This window comes from Cebus imitator, unplaced genomic scaffold (genome assembly GCF_001604975.1).
Source record: "Cebus imitator isolate Cc_AM_T3 unplaced genomic scaffold, Cebus_imitator-1.0 Scaffold532, whole genome shotgun sequence".
NCBI lineage: Eukaryota > Metazoa > Chordata > Mammalia > Primates > Cebidae > Cebus > Cebus imitator.
This window is the reverse complement of record NW_016107847.1, coordinates 971,456-987,355: the sequence shown is the minus strand read 5'-3', so window position 1 is coordinate 987,355 and position 15,900 is coordinate 971,456. Positions and strand designations below refer to the sequence as shown.

Here is a 15,900-nt window from a genome sequence, read left to right as displayed (position 1 = left end):
AAAAAAAAAAAAGAACATATATTTCAGCAAAATACCTCATATATTTCTACAAATAGTAGACAAAAACATTTTACACACACAAAAAAAACTTCTATAAATGTAGTTCCATGAAATATTTATATGCTTCTTGAGCATTTGACAGGACATGGAAGATGATCATTGTCCTTATCAAATGTTGTTATTAATTTGTTCGAATGGTGCTATTCAGACTATTCTGCAGAGACCCAGATGGCATAGATGCTTATTTGTATTACTGTGTTAGGGTTAATTAAGTATGGAGAAAACAAGCCAGTTTAATCCCTCTCTTTAGTATCTTATAGCTATTAAAATAATGCCCCTCTACATTTTTATTAAACTTTTAACTTTGTTTAATGTAACAGCTGTTTAAGTTAAATAGGGCCTATGGAAATAGATTCATTTTATAGAGGAGTATTGAGATATATTGAGACTTGTTTATTCAAAGTTATATATTATATTAAGACTGTCATCAAAACCAGAATCTGGAGCTCTTGCTCCTAGTTCACGGAATTGCCAACTTAAAGTTTATGTTGAAGTAATCTAGGGGAGATGATTTTGAAAATATAAGAACATTGTTTAAATCATTGATCTTTTAAGTGCCTAGTTTTTGATCTTTTATGTGCAAAGTATTATGTCATTACTTTTGTTTGATAAACAATAAAATAATCATAACTGCCCTAGAAGCTATATTGTGTAATGATGCTACAAATAGTAGACAAAAAGTATTTTAAACAGTAACGTGTTTATATCATATAAAAGCTAAGAATACTTTTTAGACCCAGTGCAGTAGAGAACACCCTACATACTAATATATAGAGAAGGAGAAGAGTTGGAGGAAATAGCCAAGGAGATTCCTCTGCTTATGTAGAAAGAGAAAAGTTCTGAGACTGAGGGCTAATATCCCTTAAATAAGATTACTCGGGCAGTCAAGTTGAGCAGAGGTAGTTCTAGAAGCTGTTTATAGTTAAGATGGAATGCTAAATAGTATAGAGATAGCTGAATCCTTGGAAACTACCTAGTGCAGGCACTAGTTTTACAATTAAAGAAAGACTCAGAGTCACTCTGATTCTTAATTATTTGTTCGAGGTTAGTTATACACCTGGATACACCCAGAGCTGGAATTAGATCCCTTCCAAATGACTAGGTATGAAAAAAACTAGGAAACAGATTAATAACAGAATCTAGAAGGTGGCAAATTCTAAAAATATATTGGAGGTGTACAGTGTAATTTTTGCCAAGATGTGATTTCTGTCAGTCTTTGCAAGAGGGGAAAGAGAAGTGTTAACTAAGTTTTGGTTTATTGGACAGAATAAATAAAAATAGAAGGCTGTAGTGATCCATGGAACAGTTTGAAAAGTAGGATGAGCTGCCAGATAGCCATTAGGAAAATGACATTCTTAGCAATGTCTAAGGCATTTTATTAATAACAATAATAAATGTAGTAAAGATGATAATAACAGCAGCTACAGCCATCATTTATTGCATGTTAGACATCATGTCAAGTATCTGTGTATAGTAGTTTACTGAATTATTTTAACACTGTGACCTAAGTATTTCTATGCCATTTTGTAGATGAAGAAGCAAAAACTCTGATAGGTTAAGGAATTATCTAGTTATACATGTAGTCAGCTATAGAATCAAATTTTGAATCCTGTTCTGTTTGAATTCTAAAAATTGTGTATCTCAAACTTGAGTAACAAATAGGCCTTTTTTTCTAAAGGAAAAATAATCTTCCCACACCCCATACTGATTTTTTTTATAAGGTATAAACACAAAATCTGTAAGTTTATAGCACATATTATATAGGTTAAAAATTAAATAAATTAAATATAAGCAAAACCTACAAAATTAGCAAAATTCAAATTTATGACATTAATTTAATGTAAAAGATGTTTTTTTCCCTGAAATGAAGATGCTGATTGCAAGATGAATTTATCGCTAACTGCTGTCGTACAAGTTCTTTCGAGTTTGACATGCCTATACTGCCATGTGCTTTGTGGTAACGTGGTTCTCCCGCCACTTTTCTCTGTTCGAACTTCTTCAAAATATCCCTTCAGGCGATACTCTCTAGTATCATTTGACCTTCACTTGGTGTAATCAGTTATTTATTGTTAATCTTGCCTCTGTTTTCATTAGTTGTGTCAGACTGACACTTGATAGCAATTTGACAGTTTGGGACTCTGAATTGTCATAGCATTGCATATTTAGTTGTAAGGTGATGGTCAGCCATGTGATATATATTATGTTTATGTTAATTATTTTTAGGTTATCATCTAGAGGGAGCCACAAAATTAAAAAAAATTCACAGACCCTGCCAATCCTAACCAGGCCTTTGTTTTTTCCACCTAAAGAAAAATTGTATCGCACTTTCTCTCAAAACTCTGTACCCTAGTACTACCTGGTTTCGGTAGGATAGTAGTGGAGACCCGGAAAAGTCACCATCTGCATCCACTTCAGTTCAGGCCTCTGCCATTTTGCATCTGAAATTCTGCCACAGCCCTCAGCTTTATTCCCACCAAATTGCTTTCCAGTGTGAGTTTTTAAGAATATAAACTTTTAGGACTCAGCTTAAGAATCACTTCTTCCTGGACACTTTCCCCCATTGCTTCTCCTATCTCTACCTTCCCCTTCTATCTGTTACACTTCACCATTTTCTCTCCTAGATCTTCCTGTTTCTTCTTTACAAGTCCATGATACCCTCCGCACACCTCTGTTATAATGCTTAGCATATTGTATTGTAATCCTTAATTTTTCAGTCTCCCGAGTAGAATAGTAACAAATTCTTCTTCCTCCTCCTGCTCTTCTTCTTCCTCCTCCATTCTTCTCCATCTCCTCATTCTTCTTCTCCTCCTCCTTCTCTTTTTTAGCATATTGTATTGTAATGCTTAATTTTTCAGTCTCCCAAGTAGACTGTTAACAACCACCTGCACTTCTTATATTTCCGCCGCCACTGCTGCTTCTCTCTTTCCGTTTTTTCTTTTCTTTCTTTCCTTCCTTCTTTCTTTCTTTCCTTTATTTCTCTCTCTCTCCCCTTCTCTCTTCTTCCCCTTTTCCTCCCTCCCTCCCTTCCTTCCTTCCATCCCTCCCATCCCTCCCTGTTTTTTTTTCACCTTCTTTCTCTCCTTCTCCTTCCTTTTTTTTTTTTTTTTTTTTTTTTTTTTTTTTCTTTTTTTTTTTCTTTTTTTTTTTTTTTTTTTTTTTTTTTTTTTTTTTTTTTTTTTTTTTTTTTTTTTTTTTTGAGATGAGGTCTCACTATATTGCCCAGGCTGGTCTTGGACTCCAGGGCTTAAGTGATCCCTCTGCCTCAGCCTCCCAAGTAGATGGGATTACAGGCACATACCACCATGCCTGGTTATTGGACTGTTAACTTCAAAGTAAGACCTACCTTGTGCATCTGTGTAACTAGCACATTGTCTGAATGGGAAGAAAGTCCCACTGATAGAGTTAAGATCCTGAATCACTGATTAATCAGTTGTGATTTTATTTTATTTTATTTTATTTTATTTTATTTTATTTTATTTTATTTTGTTTTGAGACAGAGTCTTGCTCTGCCACCCTGGCTGGAATGCAGTGGCGCAATCTTGGCTCACTGCAACCTCCGCCTCCTGGGTTCAAGCAATTCTCCTGCCTCAGCCTCCCAAGTAACTGGCATTACAGGCGTGAACCATCACACCTGGCTAATTTTTGTATTTTTAGTAGAGACAGGGTTTCACCATGTTAACCAGGTTGGTCTCTAGCTCCTGGCCCCAAATGGTTCACCCACCTCAGCCTCCCAAAGTGTTAGGATTACAGGTGTGAGCCACTGTGCCCGGCCCAGTTGTGATTATAGAAGTGAGGATTCAAAGGTAGGCAAAACAAAGTAGATATTTTCTTGTCTTTCTCATTCATTATATAAAATTTATATGAATGACCTAAATAGTTACTGTAGTAGACTATTTGCGCATGTAAACAACATAATGTTGGAAGTAATCTCTCCATAAGAATTATAAGATAATAGCATTTTGTTTATCTTTTGGTTAGGTGCTGTGATTGTCTCCACGCCCCAGGATATTGCATTGATGGATGCACACAAGGGTGCTGAGATGTTTCGCAAAGTCCATGTGCCCGTAAGCATTTACAACTTCACTGCTGAAAAATATAAAACTCTTCTAACTGAAGAAGCAAGTCATTGAAAAATACAGTTGAAGTCGTAATTTAGTCCTGTGCAGAAGGCTTTATGAATCTCCTAGTTCATATTTATGGTTACTTTAAAAACACACTTATAGGTGCAAACATGTCTACACATTATATTAATCCAGAAGAATTCTAAAACATCCTTTAGGTAAGCATTTTCTGTAGAAGTACTACTTCTCTCATACTTGCAGCTGCCACAGACAAAAAACAATTACAAGAGTGTTTTAGGAAATTATTTAGATAGATAGACTTGAATAGATCACTTATGGGGAAACAGATGAAAAAGATTACTTTTTTCCTTCTGCTTCCTCCAGTTCAACTTACTTACAGCTCACCTCCTTCTAGGAGGCACTTCAGGATTTTCTGCCCAATTTGGTATAATAATAGTTAAAAGTACAATAAAAATAGACAAAATAATTAAAATTAGATGGGGTCAGAAGTGAAGTCAGTAAACAAATTGTGTGCTATTAAGGAACTTAAATACATGCTAGGGGTGTACCATGACTTTTTTAGCAGCCAAAGAAGAAGAAATATAGTACCATTATAAAGCTGCATTTCTACAAAGTTAAAAACAACAACAACAAAGAACTGGATGCTCAAGAGAGACAGAGCTGAGAACAGAGAGAAATATCTTCCCTAGGTTCTTACAAAGAAGAACCTGTGCATGTAATGAACACACTCGTCACCTTCTTTACAGTAAATAGAGGGTTCTTCTATTGTGCCTCAACAAAAGCAGGTGGAATTGTGCTAGAGTACAATTTAAAACAAACATTTCAGTACAGTGCCAACATGATGCTTCTGTGTAGCTAGCTAGCAGCCTTGCTTATTAATTCAAAGACAGATTTTAGAGCATATACATCAGAGCTTTTTGAACTTCAGTTTGTGGCTTAGCTTCAGGAGTCTCATGATTTTTCTCTCTCACCTTTCCTACCCCTATATTGTATGCCTAAGTGTATTTGTTTTGATATGGAAAGAATTGTAACTTTAATCAGATTCTATAGTGACCAGGACACAGGTTAAGAACCAATAATGTATTTGAATGAATGGACTTGAAGGGAAGCATTCATAAATGTTTATCTCTCAGAGGGCTTTCAAAAAGTATAAAATAGTGTAGTAGAGTGGCACTTCTTCACCTTTGCCAGTTAGCACAGTGCTGTGAGCATTGGCAAGCCACAGAACTCTGGGTTGGATTGACATGTTCTTGTGGAAATCAAGAAGTCTGCTAAGGAAGGTGCCTGTATATTTACCTTCCAGGTGGTCTGAGGGTTTTTCACTAGGGGGTTTATGATTGTGATCAGCAAGTAGTTTAGGGCCAGTGTTCTCTGTTATAAACTTTAGGTTGGAAAATTTTTAAAACAATGATAACCAAATGCCTACCTCACACAGAAAACTCTCTCTAAAGCACCTAATTTGAGCAATGTTACTTTGTATTATGCCTTCTTAGACAAACTAGACACAAGTAGTGCCTACCCAGATAACTAAATTAGGTTTCTTATTATATAGGATTTTAAATAAATCAGTCAGCAAAAAGTTAGAGAGACGGTTATCTACCAAAAATTATGACATTAACAAGTAACCTATAATCATTCTTTCTGATAGAAATTAGATAATAGTGCCAATTGTCTGTTAAGATCACTCCAAAGTTAGGATAATAGCCATTCTATTTGCGCATAAGTGAATGTTTAACTTCTCATTCTGTAAGACTAGAGCTGAGGTATATGTCTAGCTCACCCAAAAACATGAATTTCTTGAGGAAAAAATTTTAAACAGAGCAAGAGCAAGATCTCTTTAAAATTTTACCCCCTGTAAATTATCATTTTGTATATCAAAAGACCATTTCAACGGACACTGTCATTTGAGGTGACTATGGCTATGGAGCAAGTCCTTCATGGACTTTGCTAGTTAGGAGTCTAAAGACCATAGTTGCCAAATTCAGAATATATTATCTTTCAGTCCTTATGTAAACCTGTATACCTGTATGTAGACCTGGATACTTAATCTCATACTGTTCTGACAGATTTTTTTCTAGATTCTAAGGCAGAGGGTTGGACAGATAATGCTTATGGAACATAACAGAGAGGAAGAGGGATGGTCATTAAGTCCAGGTTAGGCTGTTGCTAGGCGGATGCCACTGAAGGATAAACGTTGAGGATATTAGCAAGAGAGTATGAGGAGGTATTCCAAGTGAAGGCTGATAGACTGGGTAAGGCTCATAGGACTACTTCAGGGATCAGTTAGAGGGTGAAAGAGCTGTTTGGGATGAGAAAGTTGATCTTAGCCCATAAGTTTGCCAAGTTAGAGCAGTTCTGGGTCATGACAGGTCCAGGATGTTGTCTTGGGTTTGTGGGACTTAGTGGGAGTGAAAATGAAAGTCACTGGAACTGTGAAATTCTTCCAAGTTGGGATTTATACTTCCTTCCTCTGGCCTTTTGGACATCTCCCTGTATCTTTATTATAGCCCTCTCTTGTTTTCACCCTACATTTAAATTATTTGCCTTCTAAACTACCAACATTTTTTAAAAGAGATAGAAGGTCTTAATCATCTCTTAAACCTGCAGAACAAGTTAGGTATTCAGTAATGTTTGCAAGTTAATGAGTAAGAACTTTCCAGCAATAAACTCTGTGAACAATTGGGCGATCTTGATTCAGCTACATTGTAAAGGTCTTGGCTATGAGTGGGAAGTAGATTTGATGAACTTTGAGATCCCTATGGCCCTTAAGAGCCTCAAAGCCTAAGTAATGGTAAAGCTTTGAAATTAGTAAGTGTTTCGTAAATACCAAAAAGATGTTATGCTTTGTTTATACCACTTTATTTCATTTCTTCCCCTTGGTTTTTAGTCTTGCCCTCTGTTTTTCCCTCATTTGAAGTGCATTAGTTACCATGGAAACAATGATGTCATTGGAATTCATCGGTATGGACAGAGTTTATAATGTCTGCAAGAACATTTTGAAGTTAATTTAAATGATTTCTTAAAACTCAAGGCCTTAGATAGGAGAAGAAATGAGCTATTAAATTATCTGTTCTCTGCCTAAAATGATAATAACTATACCAAATCCTTAACTATCTCATTATTTGTAGGTAGACTGTTTTTTAACAAAATAAAACTTTTCGGTCTTACACATTTTAAACAATGAATGATTTATGTGTTATATCATTCTCACTCATTTTTGTTGCCTCCTTATACATGAGAGTCCCAGGCACCTCAATTTGGAGCCCTATTCTACTATTTGAACTCCTAGTGTCAAAGGGATTTCACTATATAGTCCTTCCTTCTTTGATAATCTCTTTCCCAGCTACTGAAAAGTAAATGTACATTTATTCTCTTATTCCTGTGGCACATAGGGATCACTTAGTTACTTTTAATTCAACAAATGTGATTATTTATTCCACACATCTATATTTACCCATATTTAGTGTCTTCTATAAGCAAAGTGCTGTAATAAACTTCCATTAGTGGTTTAGGAAAAAATAAAGAAAAATGAAGCCTCTTTCTTCAAGTACTTTATCATCCTATAGCCTAAATCTATTTTGATGCCCTCAATACTGAGAAGTATAAAAACATTTTTTCTTCCAGGCTATCAAGGATGACTTTATGGAAAAGCCGTGATTATTTTTTTCATGTCCCTGTAATTTTACATATCCTGGTCCTTTGCCTGATAAGCCACAGCCAATTTATTCATTTTTAATACCTCTGCTTAGACATTATTTCCTCTAGAATGCTTCTCCCAGTATTCCAGCAAAAGTTATTACTCCTGTCTCTGATCTACTTATACATATGTTTAGTTTGGTTTTTATTCCACTACAGGTTTACCTGTCAGTCTTCACAGAAGAATGCAGGTTCTTGGATGGCAAGAAAACATGCCTTAAACATTCTTAAATGCATAGTTACCTAGCATATAGCAGGCAGGATACTTTGATCTGCGATGTAATGCCATCCATGTCTGCTATTCCCCTTATCCCTGCTCACAGGCTACCCTGCCTTGCTTTCTCTGTGCCACAACTGAACTGGTCTTCTACTTCTTCAGAGTTTCCACACACCAGTTCTTGCCTCGGAACCCTTACCATGCTCTTTCCCTACTGGAGAACATTTTAACCTCATTTTCACCTGTTAACTCCTTTTTGTACTTTGGTGCTTAGATTAAACAAAAGGTGCCTCAGGGAGAGTTGCCCTAACCGCCCCCGTTTTTTTTTGTTTGTTTGTTTGTTTTTTTTTTTTTTTTTTTTTTTTTTTTTTTTTTTGGCTTTTTTTGTTTGTTTGTTTGTTTGTTTTTTTTTTTTTTTTTGTTTGTTTGTTTTTTTTTTTTTTTTTTTTCAGATGGAGTCTCAGTTGCCCAGGCTGGAGTGCAGTGGTGCAGTCTCTCAGCTCGTTGCAACCTCTGCCTCCTGGGTTCAAGCAATTCTCCTGCCTCAGCCTCCCTAGTAGCTGGGATTATAGATGCCTTTCACCAGGCTCATTTTTGTATTTTAGTAGTGACTTGGTTTTACCATGTTGACCAGGGTGGTCCCGAACTCCTGACCTCAAGCAATCCACCCACCTCGGCCTCCCAAAGTGCTGGCATAAGCCACCTCGCTCAGCCCACCCTAACTCTTTTATGAGCTCTTTTTATTTTATGATCCAGTTATACTCTATTACTCCTTTTGTAACTGTTTTTACATTTGTCAGTACTTTAACATTTGCATACTATACTATACTATACTATACTATACTATACTATACTATACTATATATTCTGTGAGTACAGGGACCACCTGTCTCTCCCTCTGTGCCTGGAAGATGTAGTTTATCACTAAATATATACCGAGTGAATGAGTGGAGTAGGATTTTCATAGGCATATCTAGGGACTAGGGAGGGACAGAATTCAGTCTGCAGAGAATCAGGAATACACAAGTTGTGTTCAGGATTGTTCAGTTTGTCTATAGTTGAGGTAGTGTATATTGGTGTATTGCCAGATTTGGTAGGGCCTTAAACAGTAGGCTAAGGAATTTGTACTTTCTTCTTAAGATTATAAGAGGAGTTTGTAAAGAATTCTGAATGGGAAGTAGACATCATTAGGATAGAATTTGACAAAGATTTAATCTGGTAGAGATGAATAAAAAGAATAGGAGCCAGGAAACATGGAGGAAGTAAGTGAACATTTGCAATGATCAAAGTTATTTACGCTGCAGGTCGTGACCCACCAACAGATCACGAAATCAGCACAGTAAGAGATGTAACCAAAATGTTTAAACCATGTCAGAATAAATTGCTCTTAGGAAGAGAGTCTTATTTCATAAAGATTTGGTCTAAAAAAAAAAAAAAAAGATTTGGTCTCAAGTAGAAACACACATATTATATGTGTGTTTGTATTGTGTGTTTCTTGCTCATGTAATAATACTATTATAGTAGATGAACAGGTGAGCAGAGTAGCCTTCTTCCATGTAGTCAAGATGTAAAATATTTCTTTTATCAGTAAGACACTTTAAAAGATTGGAAAAACATGGTATAGGTGATAGGCAGTGAGGGGCTGATTTGGAATAACGCCAGTGAAAGCAGAAGGAGAAATGAATGTAATTGACATTTTGAAGGAAGAATTGACAATTTTGGGAATCGATTGTATAGGGTAGAAAAGTTAGAACAAAAAAGGCAGAAGTCAAAAGAATTTTGAGTTATACCGCCATTAATAAATCTACCAGGAGCTGATTTTTAGCTCAGGTTGACAACAAACTAGAAATAAGAGGTTAGGTTTCAGTCACAAATCTCTGCCCTTCTTCTCTATGAGAGTTGTGATTTAATAGTGTTTGCCAAGGAAGAAACTGGTAAAGATACTGATAAGAGAAATACTCTTTAAAAAAATCTCTTAAATACAGATTTTTGTTACCACTTAAAGGACTATATTTTTAATATTCTTTTGTGGTTTCAAATTAAATTGCTTTCCACATTTTCTTATAATTTTTTGAATGATAGGAAACTACTTGCAGAGGCACTTTTACATAGTAGTGAAGAGTGTGAGCTGAGGAGTTTGAATTGTAGATCACAGCTCTGCCACTTTGTAACTGTATGGCCTGAGTTATTGATTCTATGCCTTAGTTTTCTCAGTCATCATTTGGGAATTGTAGTAGTATTTTCTTCAGGAGGTTGAGATGAGAATAAACAAGATAATGTATATAAATGGCTTAAGTACAGTTTTTGGCAGTCTAAGCACTCAAAGTTGATATAATGTTATATAATTACTTTTTAGAATGTTATGAATTTACAGATTTTTATGTATTTGACCTCAGTGTTATAACTAATCTCTTTATTTGCTAATAAGAATTTGGGGCTGGGTGTGGTGGCTCATGCCTGTAATCCTATCACTTTGTGAGGCTGAGGCAGGAGGATCGCTTGAGGCTAGGAGTAAGCAATGTAGTAAGATCCCTGTCTCTCCAAAAAAATAAAAAATTAGCCTAGTATGGTGGCATGCAACTATAGTCCCAGCTACTTAGGAGGCTGAGGTGAGAGGATTGCTTGAACCTGGAAGGTCTAGGCTACAGTGAACTGCAATCATGCCAGTACACTCCAGCTGAATGTTAGAGTGACACCTTGTCTCAAAAAAAAAAAAGAAGAAATTAGAATTTTTAAAACTACTGTTCTTTGAGATATCTTTATTCCTTGAGTATTTTAATTGAGCATTTACATTATCTTCATATAGATTTGCTAAGTTGCTATATTATTTTGAGTCTAAAATTCTGCATTATTTGAAATTTACATTATTTAAGGAAGGCTAATTGCTGTCACAAGTAGATCCCAAAATACATAATGATACAAATACAGTGGAAGTTTCTTCCTTGCTCATATAACAGTACTATTATAGTAGATGAACAGGTGAGCAGAGTAGCCTTCTTCAATGCAGCCTATCAGACTGTTGGAGCCTCTGTCATTTTCAATTGTAACTTCCAAAATTACATTAGGAGCCATCTTCATTCTAGCCAGCCACAAGGAAAGAGAATACAGAGGCATATGCCTACCTTGGAGATTTTTATGGGCCAGACCTGGATGTGGTACACATACTTCTATGCCCATTCTACTAGCTAAAATTCAGTCACATGACCACATGTCACAATTCTTAAGGAGCCCAAGAAATTTAAGTTAGTTGTGTGCCAGGGAAGATGAGATCATGAATTTTGGTGAGCAGCTAGCAGTCTATACCACATTTGACCTAGAAACAAATATATAGGTTAAATCCTAATGTCAATCACTGAATTGATTTATTCCCTAATAAATAATTCTGAAAATTATATAACTGTTTTAGTCTTACAAATATTTATTTTATAAAAGAGAGAGAAATTATACCTTTCCCGTGGTTTATTTTTTCTGCTAAAAACAAAAAACAAAGAGACAATCCTACTGTAGTCTGGAACTTTTTAGTATTTGTTTGTAAAGGTTAAGGATTATGTTGTCTTCTTAGAAATTATATTGTCTTCTTAGAAAAATGAGAAAAATTTATTACCTTTATAAGACTGGATAGCATTCTGCATCTCAGCCATAATTACATCTCAGAGACTAGAGATATATACTCATTTGTGTCTTCCTCTAGGCTCTCTGAGAAATCTGTATGTGCTTTGAACTAGAATGCTGTTTTATGTGATTTACATGAATTAAACTCATCGCTCATAACAACTTTGTGAGATACAGAATATCATTTCCCCCATTTTGCACATGAGGAAATGTGGTTCACAGAGGTTAAATAACTTACACAAGAATATCTATGTATTTAGTGGGGCATTTGGGCTCTGATCCTAAGAAGTCTGCTTTCCAGAGCCCTTATTCTTAACTGCAGTTTCTGTGGATACTCTAGAGTTGAGGTTTAATACTCTGGACATCATGGACTATCACAGGGTGACAGATTCTAGGGTGTAAGAGGGTTCTTCATCAAATTTGCTTATGATTGGGGTTCTGATTGTTAAGGTAGATAAGCCAGAAGAAGCTGGTGGATTGAAAAATGGGGAGGAGTTAATGAGCCATAGGTTCTGCTGACAGTCAAGGAGGTATCATGTGGGTGATATGTGGAAGGGGAGTTCCATGTCCAGGATCTGGGAGAAGGGGATGAAGCCTGAGACTTGACTGCAGCACTGAGTGGTAAGGATGGCTGAAATCAGGCCTGCCCTGTAACTGTGCTCTTAATTTCTATGCTATGTTGCTCAACTTTATTGACTCATTATTATTTTAGGCCACTTAATTCCATGCACAAAAATCTCTAGCCTCTTTAATTGTCATCTTGTTTAGTGACTTCCTTATACAAACCAGTCACTAAGGTAGTTTGAATTTTGACTTTGTCATTTACTAACTGTGTGACCTTGAGCAAATAATTTAGCTTCAGCGTTGCCTTCCATGATATAGGGATGATAATACCCATCTCTTTGGTCATTATGGCAGTGAAGCATGATTACAATGACAGTACTTAGCATAACCTTAGCACATGGTACTGTAAAGGGTAGCTCTGAATGTTATTGTTATAGTGGTAGACATTAGAGATTATTATAAATCCTGTTTTTCAAGATTAAGAATTCAAGGCATAGGCCAGGCATGGTAGCTCATGCCTGTAATTCCAGCAGTTTGGGAGGGCAAAGTGGGCGGATCATGAGGTCAGGAGTTCGAGAGCAGCCTGATGAACATGGTGAAATCCTGTCTCTACTAAAAATACAAAAATTAGCCAGGTGTGGTGGCGGGTGCCTATAATCCCAGCTACTCAGGAGGCTGAGGCAGGAGAATCACTTGAACCTGAGAGGCGGAGGTTGCAGTGAGCTGAGATTGCCCCACTACACTGCAACCTGGGCACAGAGCAAGACTGCGTCTCAAAAAAAAAAACATACAAATAGTAACAATTCAAGGCATAGAGAAGTTAAGTTGCACCTCAAGGACCCACAGCTATTTAGTTGGTCCCTGAAAGGAGCATGGACACAGGCCTCCCTGTTCGTTGTTCTTTCCATGTCAAATGACTATTTCTCAAAGAGAAAACAAGAACACCCATCTCATTTTTAAAAATTGTGGTATTCGTGCACGTGCTTCAAGAAATATACCAAAAACTTGTTTGAATCTAACAAAGAACTGAAAAGCACTTATGAATCTAAATTAATTTCAAGTGTTATTATTCATTATTTAACAATGAATTTTTCCTCCTCAGTTTTTCTTAAATCATACATAACTTTTAATGCTTCTGACAGGTTCCACCCAGCAGGCATTTAGCCTGATTATAACCTGGAGAAATTGGATTATATAGTAGCTTAAAAATCTTTCTTGTTACCTGTATCTGGGTTTAAAATGCCAAAAAGAAATTAAAATTGGATCCTCCTTAATTCAATAGATTTAGACACAAAAATCCAATATTCAGAGCAATGTTGATATTTCAAGAGAATCAATTTTTAAAAAGTTAAGAAAACAAGTGCCCTTCTGAACCAGTGATGGATTGGAATACTACAAGAATCACATGCAAAAGGGTTGTGGTGGTTGATGGTAGCCAGGCATATAGTATTTGCTTTCTTTTAGTAAAAGTCGCTGAGGTAAAAGGAAAAAAGGACCTTACACTTTGATGAGACATTAAAAAATGATTGAGCATGCTTACAGCTGTATCTCAGTGGTATTATGTAAATTAAGCTATAGCAAAGCATCTGTTTTCTAATGTTTCTGCTATTAAAGGGTATACACAATAGCTCTACATAAATACAAACAGCTTAACAATGTATGAAGTATTAACAAGTATTTCACAAGGCTTATTTGTCGGGGAAGCCATCATAATGGACTTGAATTCTTTCCTCTTTTAAGAGAGAAGAATTTCTAATGAACAAACTGCAAAATGGATATTCTAATGTTCTTCCTAGTTGCCCCCATTCAAAACTCATTGATTATGGAGGATTGCTGTTAAGTAAACTTGAGCAGTGGTTTCTAAGCTTTTTAATACCCAAGCTTTTAAATTGTCCTCCAGCTAACCCTATGTTTTGAAAGAATTGTTTGCCACAGTTTGCATATGTTAATTAATGACTAACTTCTTCTTTTTTAATAAATCAAAGTTAGAATATATAGTGTATGTATATTTATATATATTGATATAACTGTATCACTCTGTATATGCATATAGAGAGAGACACACGGAGTTATATATATAACTGTTGTATGAGTTCTGCACAGAATGAGATAACCATAAGAGGATTATCACATTTGGCTGATGTAATTTCAGTTAAAAGCACAGAAACTTGGTAGTTTTGTGTATTTTTATAAAATGGTAGTCCTGTGTATATTTTAAAGTGTTTTATTTATGTTCAGTTTTTAAGAATATTCATAATAGGCCAGGTGCAGAGGCTGAGGTGGGAGAATTGCTTGAAACCAGGAGTTAAAGACCAGCCTTGGCAACATAGCAAGACCTTGTCTCCACAAAAAATAAAAAATTAGCCGAGTGTGCTGGCATGCATCTGTAGTCTCAGCTAAGGAGGCTGAGGCAGGAAGATCACCTGAGCCCAGGAGTTGCAGTTGTTTGAGGCTTCAGTGAGCTGTGATCACGCTACTGCATTCCAACCTGAGCAACAGAGTGAGACCCTGTTTCAAAAAAAAAAAAAAAAACCAAAAATTCATTATAAATCACAGAACCTAATAAAATATTCTTGTGCATCTTTAGAACCTTAAAAAATTAGATAGAAGAACTACCAAAATAGGTTCTACAGTTAGGCTTTAGTTGTCTGGGGCTACACTGTCTAATGGAAATATAAACCATGGAAATATGAACCACAAATGTAGTTTTAAAGTTTTTTTTAATAGCCATATTTTAAATAGTAAAAAAAAAAAAAAGATGAAGTTAATTTTAATAATACATGTACCACAATATATTCGAAATATTATCATTTTAACATGAAATTCACATAAAAATTATTGAGGGTCAACCAACAAAGGAATTGTATTTGGAAAACGCTAGGAATTCGTATAATTTAATAAGGGGAAGGAAACATATAATCCATTGAAAAAATAGGCAAGAGACCTGAACAGGCACTTTGTGGAAGAGGATATATAAACGACCAAAAAAAAAGTAAAATATATCGTCAGCTTTAATAATAATTATGGCAATGTAAATTAAAACCGTGGTAGAAGAGATAGGTGGGTACAGACTCCAAAAAAATGAGGACAAACTGGAATGCAACTGCACCCCCGAATCTTCCTTTCACCACCTCTGAACAAAGGAAACCAATAGTGTGTAATGCCTAAGGCTTCATTTTCACCTTCCAGATCTCCTGCCACTTTACTTTTGGCAAACTTTAACCAGGAACCATGTAGGGGGAAGTCTAAGTAATATAGCTCCTAGTATAAACAAGTTGACAGTTGAAAAAGCCAGCAGAATATCTACAGCATACTCACCATACTTGCTAAAATTTAAAGACTGATGGTACCAAAGGTCCAGGCTGTGGAAGAGCTGGAATTCTCATACATTTCTGGCGGTAGTATAAATTGATAGAACTTTATTTGGAAACCTTCGCTTCTTTAATGTATTAAGTTAAATACATATAACCTAATACCCAGTAAAAAAAAAAAAAAAGAGAGAGAGAGAGACATGCACAAAAATATTCACAGAAGCATTGTTTACAGGAGCCAAAATCTGGAAACAACCCAAATGACACAACAGAAGAATGAATATTTGTGGTATAGTCATTATAAAATCTTAAGACTCAATCAAAGTAAATTATAGGTACATAGTTTAGCTGGATGAAT

The 15,900-nt window shown here is 35.7% G+C and overlaps 1 protein-coding gene across 5 annotated transcripts in view; it reads left to right on the top strand.

Moving 5' to 3' along the window:
* Window positions 1-15,900, top strand: part of NUBPL (nucleotide binding protein like) — a 338,633-nt gene that overhangs the window by 210,707 nt on the left and 112,026 nt on the right. For all 5 annotated transcript variants that reach the window (XM_037733488.1, XM_037733487.1, XM_037733489.1 and 2 more), the window contains one exon: window positions 4,039-4,124. In XM_037733488.1, coding sequence (XP_037589416.1) covers window positions 4,039-4,124 — 86 coding nt within the window. The remainder of the gene's footprint in view (window positions 1-4,038; window positions 4,125-15,900) is intronic.